The sequence below is a fragment of the Dermacentor variabilis genome, chromosome 2, assembly GCF_050947875.1.
Source record: "Dermacentor variabilis isolate Ectoservices chromosome 2, ASM5094787v1, whole genome shotgun sequence".
In the NCBI taxonomy this organism is placed as follows: Eukaryota; Metazoa; Arthropoda; class Arachnida; order Ixodida; family Ixodidae; genus Dermacentor; species Dermacentor variabilis.
In genome coordinates, this window is record NC_134569.1 from 28,209,035 (window position 1) to 28,223,854 (window position 14,820).

Here is a 14,820-nt window from a genome sequence, read left to right on the forward strand (position 1 = left end):
TTCTTCATAAACAAGACTTATAACCATCATGCTAGTAGTTTTGTTTAGGCAATGCCCGGTCCCCAAACATCATAAAACAAAATCATACGAACACATCTTATGCATGATAGTACAGAGGTAACCATTAACACAGTAAACCATCAAGCTCAGATTGAAATATTGCTTAAAAAGGCACCTTGTCCTCTAGATCAAATGCCACAAGGTTCTGCAAGCAATCCATCAGATACAGCAGTCACGTGCACATATACTTTTCATTAGACAAGAAATGTGGTTCTCATTACTTGTGTGCAGCAAAACCCACTATTTGTTTCTTCAGCCAGAATAAACCAGTAGTCTTGCACCCCTTAACATAAGTGTGTGTCATGTGTTTACGAAACAACGAAAGACAAGGCTCCATCTGTCAGTAACAGCGGTAAAACTGCAAACATTTATTACTGTAGTGGCAGCGAGGGCCCTGTAACAGCTTCTAACTTGTCCTTGCAGCAAGAGACACTGCCCCTCAACAACAGATGGAAAATGGTGATAATTTATTCTTGGGTATGGCAATGGTTAGGAGTGGAGGCGGCAGTGCCCCAAGCTTGTCACCAGTGTTTCTAATGCATTGCTTCTACTTCGTGGCCTGCTCCAGGTAGGATATCAAGTCTGCTCGATCTTGCACCTTCTTGAGGCCAGCGAAGACCATCTTGGTGCCCGGAATGTACTTTTTTGGGTCCTCCAAGTAGATGAACAGCGTGTCCTTGTTCCAGGTGATCCCTACATCAATAATGATAAAATTCTGATTAGTGTTTCATACAAATCCACATCTGGGTTATGAGAAAGGGCACTGGAGTACCAACATCAATTTATAAGATTTGAACACCCTTTCAATCAAAAGCCAATCACTTTTACTTGGATAAAGAAAGGACCGCATATGTTACTGTACAGCCTGATTTAAACATTGCAACATGTTGTAGAGTGCAGAGTAATCAGTAAAGTCGGTTACAGATGTTCTATTACACCAATGAATTAAGGGTGGTCTAGGCTTGCAAGGCTGGCAGTTTAAAAATGTAACTATGGCACTGCTTTCATGTAAATGGAGAAGTACTACAATGCACTGAACTACAGCTCCAAATAATTTGGCGTTTGCTGGCATACTCTAGCTGGCCTGTGGAACATTATTACAATGCATAAACCAGAAGGAGGTCAATGGGATAACCTATTTGTGCCACAAGTTATGTAGTTGAAAGGTTGCTGATCACTATCCTTCACCTTTTAAGAACAAAAACATGGCAAGTTTGTGAAAAATACATTTCTGCAAAAAATTATCTGAAAAGGTCATACAGCACACTTAGTACTACTGTTTTGGTTTCAGCAATACTATAACAAGAGTTCTTGAAGTATGCAACTGCAAGTTTTATACAGTAGAATGTAATTCATACGTTTTGTAAAACAACACGATCCCAAGCAGCTAAAAAATGTAACTAACTCAACTGCAGTTGACATCTACGTAATGTGAAGCGTGGTGTCAATACAGCACAAGACACCGATGTGTGCCTAGCTGGTAAGACTTGAGCGGCATGAGACATGCATTGTCATTTTCGTGGCTTACATTGTGCCACCTGCAGCAAGGTGCAACAGCGGCGACATTAGGGTTATTGCGTATTAAAAGCCTGCAGTACACTTCCAACAGCACTACATCCCATGCACTGTGAAACAGACAAGTGAAAACGCGTATCGCAATAGGGTTGGCAGCTATATCTGTGAATTTGGCATGCGATGACCAGGGAGGATTTGACTGGTACCAGGAAAGGAAACTGAGTGCGTGCCAGCGTTTTCACATGAAATGGACGGGCGAGTATAGCGGGCAAGCTGCTGTAGCGGGCAGCTACTATTCTCAATACCGCACACCTCATGCCCTTTCTTGTTTACATGGGATCTAGCAGCTGGAAAGCTTATCATGCGATCAGTTTGGCAATGCACCGAATGCTGGTGCTAAAAGAATGTTTTCCGTGAATGCATGGGCCCATTAATGGAAAACTAACTGTATTGGGTCATTTTTCATGTTATCGATCGCGAATGTTGGTGCTGAAAAATTGTACATAACGAGATTGTATTTACGAGGTTCTACTGCACTGAGACACAGCTTTTTTTATAAATGCTAGCAATTGCAAACCAGCCCATTTTTACAAGTTCTGCTCAGTACAAGTATTGTTCTGTTGCTGAAAATTGAGCACTAAAAAGATATAGACCCACAGCAAAGTACATAATGGAGAGCTTTAGCTTAGCAGTACCTTCCTACCATTACCAATTGCCATGAACGTGCATGTGCAAAATTTACAGGGCTCTACCAAGCTTACCAGAATGGCTTCCGGCGGTCACTGAGAGTGCATAACATGGCAGTTGCCCAGGCTGCCTGTTTCGGTTTTTAATTTGCATGTGTTACTTCACTTGCTGCTGGTCTTACAGCAAAAATTAGACAAAAATTAAGCCATCGCTTAGTCTCATCTCGCACTGAGGACACAGTATAAGCTATTCTACTATTTCTTTTGTGCTATAAAGACAGAGCAAGCAACACAGGTGAATTATGATCAAAGCAAACAGCCTGGGCACCAAAACCAAGGGCCATTGCCTACACAGAATTAAATGATGTGCCACCCACCAACAGAAAAATTTGTCTGAAACCTGGTAAATTATTTTGTTTGTTTGTCCAAAATGAAAGAAGCAATGCGCTTGCTGCTAAAGGTTGTTTGGAAAGTTGACTATCTTTACCAATACATAGCAAAAAAAATTGAAATGTAGGTACGTGCTAAACCAACAATCTGATTATGAGGCATGTCACAGTGGGGGCTATGGGCTAATTTTGACCACCTGGGGTTGTACAACATGCACCCAATGCATGGTATACAGTCATTTTTGCATTTTGCTCCACTGAATATGTGGCCACCATGGCTGGGATATGACCTTTAGACCTTGTGCTTAACAGTGCAGTGCCATAGCAGCTAAACCACCACAGCGGGTGTACTTGGGGAAGGATCACCTAGGTTGAACATAGGGCACCAATAAGATTAGACAGGGCCCCGAGACAGTTTTCACCAACATGAAATTTTTTACTCCTATGGCTCCTCTTTTGCAACTACAAGCATGATGCATAGTACAGGGATAAACATTGCACAGTGCATGTAATACCTGCAGCACCCAGCCAACCAGGTACTATGGTGCGCTTTTATCTCATCTATTTACAGCTACACTTGTGAACATATTCTATTATCCTTTTTGTTCAAGGAAGCTGATGAATGATTGCTTTCATCCTGAGCGTCATGCCAAAGGTACCCTGATATGAAATAATACACTTTTGAGGAATTCTAGGGGTATTGCATAAAAAAAGATGCTTGCAAAGAGCTGAGTCATCAAAGAAAGTGAACGCACAAGACTAAATCTTAGCTGAAAAGTTCACATTAATGCTTTGGAATGGAATAATAAAAGGGCCCAGTTGTGCCATGCTTGTAGTGTGGACATTTCTTTTACATTCATTTCGATTAAACCTGGTGATAACATACAGGATGCTAAAGATGCTGAATGGCTAAAAAGGAGCAGGGTTCGTCTTTAAGAAATAATGTTTGTGGTATTCTGTACACCTGGCACAACCTTTCACGAGTGCAAGTTCTGCCCTTTGGCTTAGTCAATCAGCATACATTGAAAGTGATATCACCAAAAATGTGCAGTGGTGAACGTGGCCCCAGTTTAAAGTCTGAACTAGTGTTGCAATACTATTCATGCGCAGGAAGAATATGTTGAGCCCAAATTTGATAACAGAACTTCAAATGAAAATAGAACACAATAAACTACTGGTGTTAGCCTAAAAGCAGCTCCACAGTTAGAGTGCTGATCAGAAGAAAAGGTGATCACCTTTGCTCTTGTTGGCATCTGTATAGCTGAAGCCTGGAGATTGACCTGTCTTTCGCCCAATGAGACCATGCAGGTTGGGGCCTGTCTTGTGCTTGCCGCCAGCTTCAACTGTGTGGCACTGCGCACACCGCTGCACAAATACCTTCTTGCCCTTCTCGGGGTCACCCTTAGGGATATCGCCCATGGCCTGAAATAAGACCCACGTAGCATACGTCTGTACTTAGAGGAAAACACACTGCAAAGGTGAGGACAAATATTTTAAATGAATTCCATGACATGAAGGCTCGCCCATCAATGAAGTCCCAGAGGTCAAGCGCAAATCACGTATAACCAACCAATTACCAATGCTATTTTAGACTATTTCACAAAAATTTCACAATGTTTTAATAAGGTGATCACTAAGGCATGTGAATTTGGACTCGGAATCTGAACAGTGCAAACAGGTTTCCAGTCCGATTCAGGTCATAGTCGCTTGGCTGCACTCCTATGTTAGCGCTACAACATATGCCACTGAATAAAGTTCTTGTTTTATGGATTAATACGGCGAGTCTTGCCGGCTAGCAATACACAGGAGCACCGTGGAGAAGCAGCTCTCTGGAAAGGCTAGTTTTCGTGCCTTCGCTCTGCGGCAGTGCTGACTTCAATTACAAAACGATATGGAAGCGGACGAACTGACGCGTCGCCCGGAAAAATACAAGACTAATAAATGAGCTCAATAAAGGGAAAGAAGAAGATCACACGTCAAAGCATACGCCACGTTCTTTAAAAGCCGGGGGCACCGGCAGTAGTACAGGGTTGTAGACAAAAGCGTGCAGACGCCAATAGCAAAGTTTACTGCCTGCACGAAGCGTGATGTTGCTAGAAAGTACAGCTCTACTTAACCGGCGGCGAAAGCACTTGCAATGGGAACGCGACCCGTTTCCTACGGGCCAGTCACGGTCACCTTGTGCGCAAGAGAAATATGCTAAAAAAGTCACACGCAAAACAACCGAAGGTCGCTCGAAAGCAACTAACGGCTGCACAGAGCGCACTGCTTGGACTATCTGAGACCTGGAACGAGCACCGGTTAACGCGTGAAAGTGGTGCGGTACAATCTGACGCAAGCTACCTTCCGTGAAAGCACATTTTTCATTCATTCGTTAGGCCTATCACTGACCTTTCAGCGCCGGGGACGACAAGCAAGGGTATTTATGCCAGCCGACTAGCGCGATTAAACATAATTACGGACTGTGTTCATCGCTTAACGGTTTGTAGATAAATAAAAAAAATTCTGAACGCCGCTGAAGCGGTAACTTACCTCGCAAGGTTAACTCACTGCCGCTGCCTCCGGAGCAATGCAAGAAAGGTCACCCACTGCCTGGCGGCAGAACCAGCCACGCCGCACTTCCGCACACTGCGCATGCGTCTAACACGACCGCACATGCGCAGTAGTAAAGGAGGGGCGTATCGTCTGCTACGGCGTGCGGCGACGCACAGATGACGCAGAAATGACGTGGGAGACTGAGCTCTCATCCTTATCATTTTGTTGCATCAGAAACGAACAAGCTGAGCACGCACATCTCGCGGCACAGACAGACGTAAGGCGCCTATTTATCTTTATGCAATGGGGAAAAAAAAAAAAAAGTGAGAGCACATCTCGCGGCACCGACAGTCGTAAGGCGCCTATTTATGCAATGGGGGAAAAAAAAGTGAGAGCACTGAAGCCGGGTACAAGTGGTTCAAACACGTTTATTCCTCGCACATTTCAGACGACAGCGACGGTGGCATCCCAAAAGATACCACCATTGTCCCCTTTTCTTAGTAGTATTTGCAGATACGAAAAATTACACAGCACAAACCATGTGTTCAGCACTGTGGCATAAAGTTGGTAACATTATCCTTACATGTGAGTGCTGGGCACTAACTGGGAGACCGCCGGCTTCGGTGTTTGTGTTTCTTCTTATGTTTTTCTTTCTTGTGTTTCTTGGATTTCTTCTCCTTCCTGGGGAAAAAGAAAAGGTCTATATGGGTATTGGCAGGTAAACTACTATATATGTAACTTGAAAGAGCGTAGGTTAGGGCGTGTTGGTATTCCATAACTGAGGTTATACTATATATGTTTTGCCTGACCAATATTCTGAAACAAATTTCAAAGAATGCTTATGAAGTTCTAAAATGATGCAAGATTCCTAATTTTAGGGAAAGAATAACTGTAGTTTATCCCTGAACAACGAAACATTATCAAGTTGAGCTGTGGAAAAAGGCAGTCCAAGAAGAAAGTGGCTACAACAATAAAGGTGTGTGGTACATCTGTGCACAATAGCTCAATAGTGTTAACAGAAAAGACAATGTCATCTTATGCAGTTTAGAGCCATACAAACATGCACATATGATGTTGCAACTTTTACTCGAACCATAAAGCACTTCCTACTGTATTACTGTACAGCAGTTATTTACTCAAAGCCCCACAGGTCAGGCACACTCCCAAGCATGCAAAAGAGTTACCGACTTGTGTTCAGACTTGTGCTTCTTGCTGGAGCTCTCTTCTTTCTCTGCCTGGCGACTATCCTGAGTGGTGGCTGCATGGGAAATGAACTCCACACCTTCGGCTGGCCGCTTTCCACGAGTACAGAAGTCACCTCTGGGAAAACACACATTTCCACTCTAGTTTCAAGCACCCAGCTGCTAATCAAGGTTTACATAATGGCTCAATTGAGGCAAGAAACAACAAAGATGCTGTTACTTCAGTGAAATAAAATGTGAAATAAAGATAAAGAAATGAAATAAATGGGAACCTCTATGAGGTTTCTAGTAGAGGGAGATCAATGCCAGTATACTGGAATGATTTTATTCCAATTATTTTCATTTTTGTGCTTTGTCAGTGGCCCGAGTTGCACTCCGCCTACATTACCATGAGGATTGGCGAGCTGCGAGTGGTGAATGAAAAAAAAAAAGGAATAGAATAAAGTAATCTTAACATTGCACCAGCCCGGAATTGTCACACATTTTTACTAAAATCAACCAGCAGCATGCAGAACTATTCTCGAATGCATTATTTCATTCTATGCCTACCCAATCAGCCATGCAAACTAGGTCTTAAAGCCAATGTAAAGGGGCCAAGCTTACACACACAAGCCACGTGGCAGTTAAGTAGAGGAAATAAAAAAATGCATACCTTGCATTGGTGCCCACGCCCGAGACCCGGTCAGCATCTCCCTCATCTCTGCCGTCATCACCTCTGCGCAGTGCCTCAGTCACCTCCTGAAGAAGCGAAATATAAAGAGCAAAACTTTTCTTGTGACCTGTAGCTTAAATCCTAGATTGGCACACTGACTTGCCAAACAGCAACAGTCAATTAAAGCCAGTGTATTGTGGCAGACCCACATATGTGTGATTTGAACAGCTGTGTCAGTGAGTACCTCACAGTTCACAACAGTTTATGTAAACAATACAAGTGTTCAAGTCCTGCTAACCACCACAATCTGCTTTCTCAAACAAGTAGTATTCAAACTAAGAGTTGCAGTTGCTCTACATGTGTTGTAGGTGTATGCTGACCAGGTTGAAAGGCATAATTTTTACAGTAACATGTGACACTTGCATGCATTAAAATAAACACATGCCTTGTCTGCCTCCATGCATTTAAAATAAACAAAAGGCGAAAATTTGTGTTTACACACACATTTTTGTAAAGAAAAAAATGTGCTGAGCATACAAGAATACTACACAAAAATAACTTTGTGCACACCTAAATGTTTCATGAAGGAAGATTAAAATTATGACTTGGCAAAAGGACCTCTCCATATCATAAAAGACTCATGCATCCAGCGATGGAGAAAACTTGCCACATCAGTCACACCAAGATTAGGCCAAATGTCAAGAAAGAACTGGCAGTTTTGATGAAATCATTGCATCACATTTGCAATCAGTGCCACAGAATATTAACATCAGCGTGAAGCCAAGAAGCTCTATTTTTTTGGAAAAGGTTAAATCAAATGGATCTTGGACACACTGTTTAAACAAACTATATTTGCGTAATATTTCACTGTTAAAGGACGAAAAATTTTTTATTCTATGTAATTTCTGTGAATTTGAAGAAAACAAAAATGCATGCAAATAAGCTGAAGGCACCACACAACAAGTGTTCTTTCATTTTAATTCTTGAAAATTTTAAAGAAACATTATCTACAGTGGCACAGCCTTCACATTTAAGAGGAAGCTTTAGCTCAGGCCCCACTCCGGTGCCACCTATTGAAATACATGCAAAATGCTGAAACACTTTTCTTGTATAACCACTGGGCCAATTTTAACGAAATATGTTGCATCTGAGAGAGAAAGTTAAATTCTAGTGACTGTTGGTAGCGGAATATCGATTTAGGGCTTGAATTATTTTAATGGAATTTTCTTAATGGAATTTTTAAAAATCGGTAACTTCAAAAAAAAAAAAAGAAAGAAGACAAAAAAACCCCAGAAGTACAGTGTTTACAAATTCGTAGCTCTATAGCTATAACACATATTGCAGTTCTGGAAACTGCATTCATTAGAGCATCTAAAGTGGAAAAATTTGATATGTGAATGTATGTCTTATGTGAATTTGCTACATTGCTAACAAGGGTTTTGCAAAAGTTCTATTCACACTTTAGTGATCTGTTTGAGAGCCACATATAATACATCCTTTTTGTCCGCTTTAGATCTACTATTAGGTGCAATTTAGAGAACTGTGATATCAATTTTCATTACTGAGTTACAGTTGTAAACTTGATAGTTTTGTTTCCTGAAAATTTACAATTATTGTAAATTTTTTATTAAAAAATAGACAACTTAAATCAAAAATTCACAAACGACAGTCACTAGGTTTTAGCTTCTTTTAAATGCACCAAATCTCATAAAATTTGATGCAGTGGTTGCCAAGAAAAACAATTTCTCCTTTACCATGTATTTGGATAGGAGGCCTCGGGCTAAAGCTTCCTTTTAAGGAATCAGTAGAATGTGCTACAAAATTCTTACCGCTTTGGTTAGTGGCTGATGTGTCGGTTTTGCTGGTGTGGCGAAGCCCCTGTTGGATTTGAAACCACATACATTAAACACAGAGACACCTGATTTTGTAACAAACATGTCAAGGGGGTAGACCACAAATTCATGCATTTGATTCTTGGTAGCAGCAGCAACATTCCGAAGAAGAGGAACACGAATATGCCTGTCTAACTTAGGCACCCATTAAAGAGTGCCAGGTGGTCAAGGTTAATACAGTGTTAATACCCCCTAGCCCTGCCACTTGGGCATCTCAAATGTGCAGCTGTTTCTTCAATCAATCAACTAACTAATCACTCACATGGCAGAGTACTAGTTCAGTGCCCAAAACCGATATCTGCAGTTTACCTAGCAACAAGAGACTCACAATGCTGCCAGCATGGCTTCCTCTTCGGCTTTCTTGGCAGCTGCCACCTCATTTTGTCTTGATGTTGAAGCAGCCTGTTGCTTCTCCTTGGCATACCACGTCAGGTCCTTGCCTTTCTGCCATCGTCCCACCGGCGCCCGAAGAGAGTGCCCTGTTCATTGAAAGGGCACGGTTACATGAATACAGTGAACGGACTGACTGCGCCTGTCAATACCGATAATAAAAAGCCAGCAGAATGAATCTCACGATGACTATCAATGTTAATGCACTTATCATTGAGGTAATGTAGCGACATAGCATATTGCCAACGGCGTAACGCGTTATATATGAGGCATGCATACAGCTCGGCTCCTCCCGCGTGCTTCAACGTTTATGTTTATGGCATGGCATGGTAGTAATGTCATGTAGTTCATATTATGAATGCATCTTATTCTTTCATGTCATGCATAAAGTACCTTCATCGCGTCTACTGCCGCAATATGGAGGGGCTTTAGTCATGCATATCCTAGCATACATCCAGGTAAAGAAACGACCACGACGACGTCACGACAGTGTAAGAGGCCAGATAAAACTTAAAAATGCTTAATGTAGGTAAAGAATGCTAACCACATTAATAAGCGCAGCTATCTACGACGCCATCACGTTTCACGAACCAAGGATACGTGCAAAGTGTACGAGCCGTACAGCTTACAGTCGTCCACTCTTTTAACACTTCTGTCTAGAGCACTGAATCGGTGCATGCAATCGGTGCGATGCAAAGAAATTGGTAGTAGATCAGAAGCCGCAATGACTCGTGAGCTGCACATTATCCAGTCTGGTACCTTCTGTGTTATTATTCTGGCGCTTGGCGATTGTACTATGCCTACAACACCAGTAGTCGCAAAACTCATCGGCTTCTATTTGCTTCATATGAAATCTACACTTTTCTTCCTTACACAGTACGCGTTTCCTGGGCCATTGGCAAGCAAATGCCAGCGAGAGCGCGCGGAACGGGAGGCCAACCGGCCGTACCATACCGCATGCGCTCTGCTTACCCAGATAGTTTTCCCGGTATTTATCTTCCTTGACGTCTTCCCAGTTAAACTGATCGGCGCCACCGCGTGTACCACCACGAACAGGATGAAACATCTTTCTTCCTTCACACTCGAATCAAAGGCAACACGGCATCTGGACGGTTTGTCTTTCAACAACCTTAAACACTTAATTAAGCTGGTAGCTGTAAATCAACTAAAGCAAGGGGGAGCATGAAAATAGCGTAACTGATTCACTATTAAAATCGATTTCAGAGCTTCCCATCGGTACAACAGTAAGTACACAACAGCAACACTAGCAAGGAGGCATTGACACTGGCAGCATCTGGCAGTAGCGCAACGATCATCGCCACCGTAAAATTGGTTTGGCCAGGCCAATGGCCAGGCTTGACCTAGCTTGACTGCCTAATGAACTAATAAAATCGTAACTGTACCGCAACCACGTGACCACTACAGAAACGTGACAAAAACAAGCGTGACAAGAAATGATGCAAGAAATACCAGAAATACTAAGAAATAGTATCAATTAGTATCAAGAGCATGTGCTACCAAGGACGAATATTCGTTTTGGTTTTGACTTTGCAATTTCATTGCCTTCAAACCTGCATTACATTCATTGTCTTTAAAACATTTGCCTAGTAAACATTTTCTACATATGCATAGCACATATGCGTGGTGCATCAAACAGTCAATTTACATTGTGCGAGCAACACTGGCGCCACATGGCGCTTTTTTGATCGCGATTGAGCTCGATACGGATCAAATTTCTCGATCGCGATTGTCTTCATTGCTCAATCTGCGTAAGGGAGCCAATCGCGGTCGAGAATTTCGATCCGAATCGGGCTCTATAACGATCGAAAGTGGCCGTGTGACACCGGTATTACTGTTTCAACATTTCATTCGAATCCATTGTCGCTTTGAATGCTAACATATTACGTCTATTACATAACCAATTACACAATCTAACACTCGCTTTCAACACAAATAAAAATAGGCGAGGAGATTCCAAGTGATCAACAGCTGATTAACAAACTGTTCAGCGCTCTCTCGCTGAGGCGCCGCGTGTGGAAAAATTTTGCGAGGCGCTGCGAGCGAATTGGATTGGGGCGAAAAATTAACGCGCTTCGCGACATATTCAACGTGATTTCGCTGCAGGCCCAGAGACCAATTGCGCGCGTGCACTCTTATAACAGTGCTTTATTTTCACTGCAAATTTTTTGTACCACCTTTTTGCTATGCATACATATTTCAGGCATGCGTCATACAGCACGACATGTTCACTTTTGCTGTCGTTGTCAAGTGCGTCGTCTGCTAGCGAGCGCGCGTTCGTAGCGCGGTCGCTGGCGGACGCCCAGTTTTTCTTGCAAAAAAAATCTGTGCAGTAAAATTTTTTATGGTTTTACTTGCATTGGTGCGTCCGCGTCTCTCGTCGGCCAGTACCAATTGTAGTTTTAAGAAGGTGAACTGCTGTTTTTTTTTAATTGTTTTCTAAATGCAACACGCAATTTTTGCCACAGAGGCCGCCTATCTGCAACATGAAGCTACGTGAGAAAATGTTATTGATATCGTGTCATTTGACGCGCGCTTCTTGTTGGTGGAATATTGATCAGGGACAATGATCAAAGAAAACAACATTATAGTGAAATGAACCAGGTTCATTAACTGCGTGGGGCGAAGACATGCTGATGACCGATGTGCTTATAGGCAAATCTAAGGTCACATAGATATATGCATGACATATATGCAGAGAAAAATTATCACATGTTCCATATGCGCTGATTGAAAAAGGGAGAACTCCCGCCCGGAATTAGCGTCTTTCTTTTAAAATCTGCACTAGCCCTAGGTGAATCAATCGACTTTCCGAGAAAAGGAATCAAGGCAATTATTGGACGTAATAGCAACAACAGTGTTAGGGACAAGATATATGTACTCAGACGACTCAATCGGGGAGACCGGGAAGTTTTTACCAAAGTAATCTCCGTGGCTTGTCTAGCGATCTCCTTCAACGTGCCAGCAGGCGAAATGAAGTAGAAACACATAGTCTAATCGAATGGTATTTACCATTCAGATCGTACTCGACTTCAGAATTCACTGTTAAAAAATACTGAATAGCCGTTGAGTTCGAATGCAACGAATAACAACACTTTTAAAATCTCGAAGGTGGGAGGCCGATGCAAGTGAGGACTCTTATTCCGAATGATTGTGCTGCTGGAGGATCGTGGCTGTTGCGCAGAGGCGCACCAGTTCCTGTGAGAATTAACGCGCGGGTGCTAATCGGTTCTGCTGAACAAGTGCCTAGCTGTCATTCAATATAAACGCTCCATTTTGGGACAGCCTGTAAATCTGCAAACTTGATTCAGGCATCTTTTTTTTTTTTTTTTACAGTATCACGATGTCTTCAAGACTGCAACCAATTAAAACTGGGCGCCCAATGTGGTATCACACTTATCTTCTTCAACAAACACAGCAGATCTACAAATATATCTACATGTATGTGAGACATGCCGTTCCTTTTTTTGCTTAAATATTGTCCTTATGATAGTGCACCGGATAACTGAAAGCAGCTGTTTATAATACAGAAGCTGCTTAGTTGAGCGCACGTACGGTCGGGAGCGGCATTACATTTAGGTATGAAATATAAGATAAGCGTAACATGTTTTTTCTCAGAAATCAGACTCGAGAATAATTTGTTTTGTTACACCAATAGACAAAAGCCGAAGGCCGCAGCTACATTCTTTTTTTAAAGCGAAGCTTTCTATTTCTTTTCACCCGCCGTGGTTGCTCAGTGGCTATGGTGTTGGGCTACTGAGCACGAGGTCGCGGTTTCGCATCCCGGCCACGGCGGCCGCATTTCGATAGGGGCGAAATGCGAAAATACCCGTGTACTTAGATTTAGGTGCACGTTAAGTAACCCCAGGTGGTCGAAATTTTCGGTGTCCTCCACTACGGCGTGCCTCATAATCAGAAAGTGGTCTTGGCATGTAAAACCCCATAATTAAATTAATTAATTATTTGCCTTTTCCTTCGTCTTTCCCACTGCTGCTACCGTTACCGCCATTACTGCTATCACTGCTGCTACTGCTACTATGGCTGCTGCTGTCGGCACACCGCGTCTGGGGGTGATTCAGAGCGTGTATATACATGGAAGGAGCGTGGCGGAGAAGAAAAGGGACGTGAGGAACTCGTTTGCCTCTGGTGCTCCTGGGTCATAGCCACGTGAGCCTCTTGACAGCTGTAATTACCCGTGACACACCCCAAGCGCTTACCTTTCTACCAACGTGCAAGTCCAGGATGGATGGATGGATGTTATGAGCGTCCCCTTTGGAACGAGGCGGTGGGTTGCGCCACCAAGCTCTTGCTATTATACTGCTTAATGTTCTACCTAGTGTAAAAAAGAAAAAAAGAAGACCACTATGAACGCCCGCAACCAAATTTTTTCCAGAGGGAAGCTAGACAACGCCACCTAGAGGAAATTCTGAGTTGACAGAACTGAAGAGCGGAGGGGGGAGAGGAGGCACCAACACAGTCGCGAAACGAGTGAATAACAGCCTTGACACTCCTCGCTTGCAGTTCCCATACAAATACAAGGGGGGTGGGGGATAGGGAAAAGGTGGCATGAGAAGGCAAGGAAACGCTGGATAAACTTAAAGGGCCCCTGAAACGGTTTGGACAAATTTTGCAGACGCGTAAGGCACAGTTTAAGTAGAACATTCGCACCACAATTTAAGTGAAGCGCTACGTATTAGTGGAGCTACGAGCGATTACAAGTCACCCTCCTCCCTAGCAATTCTTTTCCTCCTCAACTCGTTCGCCGAGCGATCGAGGCTAAGCTCCGCCTTCACTGGTTCTGCGTCACGATGCGACGTCACATCGTCCACTTCCGGTTGTTTTGGAGCGCGCCCGCGCGAAACCTCTCCGCTAGCCGCTTGGCCGTCAACCCCAAGCAAGAGCTATCGAAGCAGCGTGCATTGCGAGTATTCTGTCGTAGTGCCGAACGTGTCTGGTATTTCAGTAATCACACACTAGATGAACATTTCGACGGAACGGTGGAGGCATAAACTCAAGCTGATGAAGGAACTTTAGCGTAGACGTACGTGAGCTGCCTGATCGGTCTCCACGGTCCAGCCACCCGTCGGCGCAGAGCTTAACCAGCCAAAGAAAGAACTAATATTGCTCTAACCAAGTGTAAAACATTTACAAAAACAACGTGTTAACGATTACACTCCTGCGAAAAAATTACACCAGCAGCAAAGAAGAATAGATTTTGTTACTGCTACTGTGTGTGGTTGAGCTCTATGCCACCAGGTGGCTGCACCGCGCAGATCATTCAAATTTGCCCTTCTGTTCATCCCCTGAAACGACACGCAAGGGTGCACGGCCAGGCTCTGTCCCCTTGCGCTTGCATTTACCCTAATACCAGACTCGCGAAACGCTGTTGTGTTAGTAGTCTTCCGGTGTAAAGTGACGGCCGCAATCGCGCAAATCCTGGCGCCAATCGGATAGCGGCAGTTCGATGCGCTGCAGCCAGTC

At 43.3% G+C, this 14,820-nt stretch overlaps 2 protein-coding genes across 3 annotated transcripts; both read right to left on the minus strand.

Moving 5' to 3' along the window:
- Positions 1 to 398: 398 nt before the first annotated feature.
- Positions 399 to 5,334, minus strand: LOC142571557 (cytochrome c). The gene is made up of 3 exons (XM_075680009.1): positions 5,183 to 5,334; positions 3,886 to 4,072; positions 399 to 753 (listed from the first exon to the last, which is right to left on the minus strand). The coding sequence occupies exons 2-3, from the start codon at positions 4,067 to 4,069 to the stop codon at positions 608 to 610; spliced, it is 330 nt and encodes a 109-aa protein (XP_075536124.1). The 5' UTR covers positions 4,070 to 4,072; positions 5,183 to 5,334; the 3' UTR covers positions 399 to 607.
- A 261-nt stretch (positions 5,335 to 5,595) lies between these two features.
- On the minus strand, positions 5,596 to 10,663 carry LOC142571554 (multiple myeloma tumor-associated protein 2-like). Of its 2 annotated transcripts, none has more exons than XM_075680005.1 (6): positions 10,294 to 10,663; positions 9,260 to 9,410; positions 8,869 to 8,917; positions 7,040 to 7,125; positions 6,370 to 6,505; positions 5,596 to 5,866 (listed from the first exon to the last, which is right to left on the minus strand). In XM_075680005.1, the coding sequence occupies exons 1-6, from the start codon at positions 10,385 to 10,387 to the stop codon at positions 5,825 to 5,827; spliced, it is 558 nt and encodes a 185-aa protein (XP_075536120.1). In that variant the 5' UTR covers positions 10,388 to 10,663; the 3' UTR covers positions 5,596 to 5,824. The 2 variants fall into 2 exon arrangements, with proteins under 2 accessions (XP_075536120.1, XP_075536119.1); XM_075680004.1 differs by having other exon boundaries at positions 6,374 to 6,505; positions 10,294 to 10,662.
- Between the last annotated feature and the right edge of the window lie 4,157 nt (positions 10,664 to 14,820).